At 37.9% G+C, this 6,934-nt stretch overlaps 1 protein-coding gene across 2 annotated transcripts in view; it reads left to right on the forward strand.

Annotated features, from left to right (window-relative positions):
• The window catches only part of DENND6A (DENN domain containing 6A), an 81,663-nt gene that overhangs the window by 20,923 nt on the left and 53,806 nt on the right, over window positions 1-6,934 (forward strand). For both annotated transcript variants that reach the window (XM_012802488.2, XM_023510713.1), the window contains exons 2-3: window positions 203-241; window positions 348-390. In XM_012802488.2, coding sequence (XP_012657942.1) covers window positions 203-241; window positions 348-390 — 82 coding nt within the window. The remainder of the gene's footprint in view (window positions 1-202; window positions 242-347; window positions 391-6,934) is intronic.

Consider the following 6,934-nt stretch of genomic DNA (forward strand, 5'->3'; position numbering starts at 1 on the left):
CCTTAGCCGGTTGAGCTATAGGCGCCGAGCCCATTGTTTTTATTTTTATGGCTGAATAATATTCCATTATGTATAAATACCACATTTTTTAGTCTATTCATCTGTGAACTATTTCTTGAAACAATTTGGTCAAAGCTAACTAGTAGTATTCCATTACTAATGTTTGTAATATGTCTAATAAAATTTAACTCTTTTCTTCCAGGTAATTTATCCTCAACATTCCAAACTTACTGACAAAGAAGTGAGTAAAAATATCACTCTGTTATACTCTACTGTTATATTTCTGTTTGTTTTTATTGGTTATGTGTGTGTGTGTCAGCATATATAGCTTTTGTTTTCTTTTTCAGAAAACCAATATTTGCTATTTGTCTTTTCCAGATTCAAATTCAGGTAACTATTTTCTTGTGGTGTTTGTGTTGAATTTTGTACTAAAATTACTGGTCATACTCCTATTATGTGAAAATTGATTGACATTGCATATTAGAATGAAAATGTAATTTCTCAATCTGCCAAACAGATCAGTGAGTTTGATTCCTAGTTTAATGATGCCTAGTCATGGCATTGTTGGTTTTAGTTGGTTCAGTTCTTAAAATAGCTGTTATTGTGTGACAAAGAGCAATAAACTATTGAAATAGTAAAGAGATTGAATATCAGCAACATTGAGATATGTTTGGGAACTATGTATTACATAATATTCCTTCTATTCAGAATGTGGAGTTTGCTAGGAATTCTGTAAAAGCTGTGAACTTAAAAAAAAAGGGCAAATCTGATTAGGAAGCATGGCTATCAATTATTTGTGGTAGTTCATATGGTTTAGAATAGGGCTTGGTGTGTAGGAAAACCTTGTGAGTGTTTGCTTGTTGTTAAGCTTGGTTTTCCTGGTCTCTTTCAAACACTCCCTTTGTGTGGTCCTAATGGTTGACATATTTTGGGTTACCTCTGTGTTTCACTTTGAAAACAGCTTTTTGGCTTACAGTGACCAGAGCATGCAGCTTGTTGGGCCACACACAGTTACAACCCTGTAAAACAGAGACACTGCAGTTCCTTTTTTTTTTTTTTTTTTTAGTTACTTCTAATATCCTGTTAATTTAGTTCGGTTAGTGTGATTTGGGAGATTTGATATTAAATTTCTTTCTTTTCTTTTCTTTCTTTCTTTCTTTCTTTTTTTTTTTTTAAGCATTTTCTCCTTTCTGTATAAATGGTTCTAGAATTTTTTCCTGTGTATTTGGAACTCAGCTTAGGTGAAGTATGTGCTCTGGTAGGGTGTTTGTTTTGACCTGGAATTATTAGGATCTTTTAGTATTTGTTTGTTTATTAGTGAAATAGTGATAGAGAGGTTTTATAGGATCTATCCTCATTTCAGCTAACATTTTCTGATAAAATCTACACATACAATTCTGAATATTGTGTGTTGGATTGGATATCCAGGACTCTAGGTAAGCTGAGTTGTATGGAACTGACTTTCTATGATTGAAGTCCTAGTAAATTAATACTGTATGCTCGTCTTTTCCTGATCATAGCTAGTTATTATGGCACTTTCTTTCACTCTTCTGCTTCTACCTGAGCATGAAGAAAATTAGAATATCCTAACCCCAAATATACCACTTTGGCCCAAGGATTATTTTGAGCTGAAGGCAACTGGAAAGCAGCAAATGCAAAAAGAGCCCTTCATCTTCCCCATGTATGTCCAAAAGCAGGACATAAATATCCCTTTGTGAAGGTGTCCTTCCTCCCCTTTCCTATACCAGGAAGAAGAGAGTGATTCTGAATCACCAGAGACTTTATCCCTGGAGATAGTACTAGCTTCAGTCTGCATGAATAAATGTTACTAATAAAATAGCCCTTATCTTTCATTAGTTTCTACCACATATATTTACCTTCCCATAGAGAAGTCCAAACCCATTTTCATTTATGTAGTCACTTCTCTGTGGTTTATCTCCCCTTGTTAAAATAGTGTATATAAAGCACCCAGGTCTAACCATCTCTTTGGGTTTTTACTTTATTTCCATGTAGACTTCATGTGCATGTGAAATAAATTTTTTCTTTTGTTAATCTGTTTTTTGTCAGTTTAATTCACAGGCCTCAGTTTCTGAACCTAAGAGGATAGAGGGAAGGTCTCCCCCACCCAAACATCAAGGCTAAGAAACTAATTCTATGGTATTTAGATGGCTTTTTTAATATCTAGTTTTATAGTTAGTGTCTGCATGTACAATTTTCTTTTTGGAAGTTAAAATCAAGAAATTCTTGTAAACCAAATTATTTTTAGTATTTTAGACATATAAATGATTTACAGATTTTTTAATGCCTTTTTGTTATATGCTGTACATCAAATGAAGTATGGTTCAGGTGACCTGAAGTATGGTACTTATGTGTGGTACAGGTTGGTACTTATGTGTATACAAGTAAAGTCAATAAAGATGACTGTATGGTGAAGTATGGTACTTACGTGTGGTACAGGTTGGTATTTATGTGTGTACAAGTAAAGTCAATAAAGATCTTGAAAGAAGGCACCTTGCCATCTTAACAGCTGAGCATTAATCTAGACTAGTGGTTCTCAACCTGTGGGTTGTGACCCCTTTTGGGATGAATGACCCTTTCACAGGGGTCACCTAAGACTATTTTGCATATCAGATATTTACATTACAATTCATAACAGTAGCAAAATTATAGTTATGAGGTAGCAATGAAAATAATTTTATGGTTGGGGGTCACCACAACATGAGGAACTGTATTAAAGGGTTGCAGCATTAGGAAGATTGAGAACCACTGATCTAGACAACAAGAGACTATGGATCTTATACTTATTTGAAATCACTATTCTCAATTGTGGTTATCCAAACAGTTTGTTTCTTTTATGTGTTTACTAAATAGAAATTGGGATTACTGTATCAACTTTGAAATGGATTTAAATTTTCCCAAAATAGCTTTTATTGCTATGGTAGGAAATCCAGGCATAGTAAGCAGTTTTTAGGAAAGTCGTAGGTTGTTTCTATGGTATCCACTTAAAGTAAAGCAACATTTTATACTGTTTGAAAAACTATACAGATGAGAAAAATACTTTTGGGATTCCCAGTGGAATGGTTTTCCAAGTACCCATGATTCTGTTCCCACTACATCTTAGATTCTTAGGATTTTAGAAAAAAACTTTGGTTTGTTTTGGGGTTTCAATTTCTTATTCCATTTGGATGACTTTTATCTTTAGGCACCTAAGTTCAAAGGATGGCTTCCCTTCTGCTAAATATTTGTCAAAATTTTTTTCTGCTTGTTTACCATTAACATCATCTGGATGTAGGTATTTTTGAGGCTTATACTGTGGTGGGTACTCAAGGATAGTAATCACTACAATTTAAACATTTCCGGAAACACTCTATACCTGTGTTCATGCTAATGTAGTAGTATTTCAGAGTTGTTTGTTGCTTTTCAGGAAGAATATTTAAGCTTTTTTTCTCAAATCTTTGAGTAAAGATTGGTTATATTTGGTACATTTTGCCCTGCTTAGCTTTGCAGTGTCTGTTTGAATTGCATTGATAAAGGCAGCTTACAAAATATTTTGTGCCTTTGATAATTTAAAAAATGGGAGAACATCTCTTCCTGTCATACCACATGATCATCATGTAGGAGGAGCCGTGGTTGAACACACTGGCTACTTACTTCCGTGAACTGTATGAGGCCAGTGAGTTCAAGAACCCTATGATCTGAGGGACCTTTTTCAGAGGGGCTTCTGTGTTTTGATTGAAGAAAAAAAGTTTCTGGTAAGTGTGATAGCTTGTGTCTATAATCCCAGCACTTTGAGAGGCCCATATGGGAGGACTGATTGAGCCCAGGAGTTTGAGACCAGCTTGTACAACACAGTGAGACCACATCACTACAAAAAATTTAAAAAAAAAATAGCTAGGTGGTGATGCACTCCTGTAGTCCCAGCTATTTGGAAGGCTGATGCAGGAGGATCTCTTGAGCCCAGAAATGCCAAATGAGTGACAGAACAAGACCCTGACCCTGTCTCTTAAAAAAAAAAGTTTTGGGCAGCGCCTGTGGCTCAGTGAGTAGGGCGCCGGCCCCATATACTGAGGGTGGCAGGTTTGAACCCAGCTCCAGCCAAACTGCAACAAAAAAATAGCTGGGCGTTGTGGGTGCCTGTAGTCTCAGCTACTCAGGAAGCTGAGGCAAGAGAATCACCGAAGCCCAAGAGCTGGAGGTTGGTGTGAGCTCATGGCACTCTACTGAGGGCGATAAAGTGAGACTCTGTCTCTCTAAAAAAAAATAAAAGAAGTTTCAGTTTCAGTCTTTGCTAAATTGATAGTGAAATAGTGAAATGGAATTTTATCTTTTTTTTTTTTGCAGTTTTTGGCTGGGGCTAGGTTTGAACCCGCCACCTCCAGTATATGGGGCCAGCACCCTACTCCTTGAGCCACAGGTACACCCTGAAATGGCATTTAAAAAAAACAACAGCTTTATTGAAATACAATTCACATATTGTACAATTTACCCATGCAAAGTGTAAAACTTAGTGATTTTTAGTATATTCTCAGAGTATACAGTTATCACGATAATCAATTTTAAAACATTTTCGTCACACCAAAAAGAAATACCATAGTACATTATCTTCCTCTTACCACCATCCCCTCTCCTTCCAGCCCTAGGAAACCACCTGTCTACTTTCTATTCTCTGTAGATTTATCTATTTTTAGAGATATTACATAAATGGAATAAGTAGTATTTTTGAAGTCCTTCTGAGAGTCCTTCTTGAGAGAGCTATCAGTAGTATGGTGTAGTGGTAAAGAGTGCTAGTATCAAAGTCAGACTTATTGGATTTAAATTCTTACCCTTCCACTTAGCAGATTTCTTTCTTTTTTATTTTTTTTGGCCAGAGCCAGGTTTGAACCCACTACCTCTGGTATATGGGCTGGCACCCTACTCCTTTGAACCACAGGTGCTGCCCTATTTCTTTCTTTCTTTTTTTTTTTTTTTTTGAGCAGATTTATTTCTTTGGATGATTATGTAATCTTTCTGTGCCTTGGTTTCTTCCTTATAGTCAGGGATAATAATGGGACCTATATGAGAAGCATGAGGACCAAATGAGTTAATGTATCTAAAGCAGCTAGACACAGTGGCTCACGCTGTACTTTGGCTCATGCTGTAATCCTAGCGCTCTAGGAGGCAGAGGAGGGTAGATTGCTTGAGCTTGGGAGTTTGAAACCAGCCTAAGCAAGAGCAAAGCCCTGTCTCTACTAAAAATAGAAAAGCTAACCAGGTGTTGCTGTGGACAACTGTAGTCCTAGCTACTTGGGAGGCTGAGGCAAGAGAATTGCTTGAGCCCAAGAGTTTGAGGTTGTTATGAGCTATGATGACCGTATGGCACTCAGCACTCTACCCAGGTTGACACACACACAGAGCTGATTACTGTAACAACTTTATTTATCTCTATCTATCTATCTATATATATCTAAAGCACTTACAATAACATCAGCGTAAGCACTAAATGAATGTTAGTGCTTAACTTATATATTAGAAGGGAGAAAAATCACTCTGAAATAGTGACAGTTACAATTATTTCTCTTTTTTTCTTTTTTTTTAAGAGACTGAGTCTCATTTTGTCGCCCTTTTGTAGAGTGCTGTGGCATCACAGCTCACAACAACCCCCAGCCCTTGAGCTTATGCGATTCTCTTGCCTCAGCCTCCCAAGTAGTTGAGACTACGGGCATCCGTCATAATGCCCAGCTATTTTTTTATTGCAGTTTGGTCAGGGCTGGGTTCGAACCTGCCACCCTTGGTATATGGCACCGGCACCCAACTCACTGAGCCACAGGTACTGCCCACAATTATTTCTTTTCTTTTTTTTTTTCTTGAGACAGAGCTTCAAGCTATTATAGCCCTGGGTAGAGTGCTATGGCATCACAGCTAACAGCAACCTCTAACTCCTGGGCTCAAGCGATTCTCCTGCCTCTGCCTCCCAAGTAGCTGGGACTATAGGCGCGCGCCACAATACCTGGCTATTTTTTTGTTATGGGTGTCATTGTTGTTGGTGGGCCCGGGCTGGATTCGAACCCACCAGCTCAGGCATATGTGGCTGGTCCCTTGGCTGCTTGAGCCACAAGCGCTGAGCCCACAATTATTTCTTGATATAAGCAGGGGATTGGTTTCAGGACTGTCCTCATACACCAAAATCCATGTATACTCAAGTCCTGGAGGCCCTGACCAACCTGCATATAAAAATAGTTGACTCAGGGTATAGATGGGTTTCATATCGCATAGATACTGTATTTTCCATCTGACTTTGGTTGAAAAAAATCCGCATATAAGTGGGATCCAAACCTGGGTTGTTTAAGGGTCAATTGTATAATAATTTAGAGTTGGGAATCTAATTAATTACTGTTGTAGAAATGTATTTAAAGTTTTGGAAAAGGGAGTTACAAAAAATCTCTAGGTTTTAAGGGGAGAGGGTTATTGCAGTTTCCACACTGGTAGAGATAGAGTTAAATAAATGAGAATGAAACTTTTCCTAAAATGTGGGGTCCTACTGAGCAGATTTATTGTTTCCTTAGTACCTGCTACTCTTTCAAGGGGGAGGGTTTACATTGTTCTTCCTAAGAACCTGGTAAAGGTGTTGTTTTCCTTGGAGAGCTGTTAATTAATCTTAAAGTTTATGTAAGTCAATCCTCATACCTTGGTTTATAAAAGAAAAAACTCATTTCTATGAAAAGTTTCCCATTTTTGGCTCAGTGCCTGTGGCTCAAGTGGCTAAGGTGCCAGCCACATATACCTAAGGTGGTGGGTTCGAATCCGGGCCCGCCAAAACAATGATGACAGCTGCAACCAAAAAATAGCCACATACACCTAAGGTGGTGGGTTCGAATCCAGCCCGGGCCTGCCAAAACAACTATGATGGCTGCAACCAAAAAATAGCCAGGCGTTGTGGCGGGCACCTGTGGTCCCA

This window comes from Otolemur garnettii, unplaced genomic scaffold, assembly GCF_000181295.1.
Source record: "Otolemur garnettii isolate 467f Iridium unplaced genomic scaffold, OtoGar3 scaffold00015, whole genome shotgun sequence".
Taxonomy (NCBI): Eukaryota; Metazoa; Chordata; class Mammalia; order Primates; family Galagidae; genus Otolemur; species Otolemur garnettii.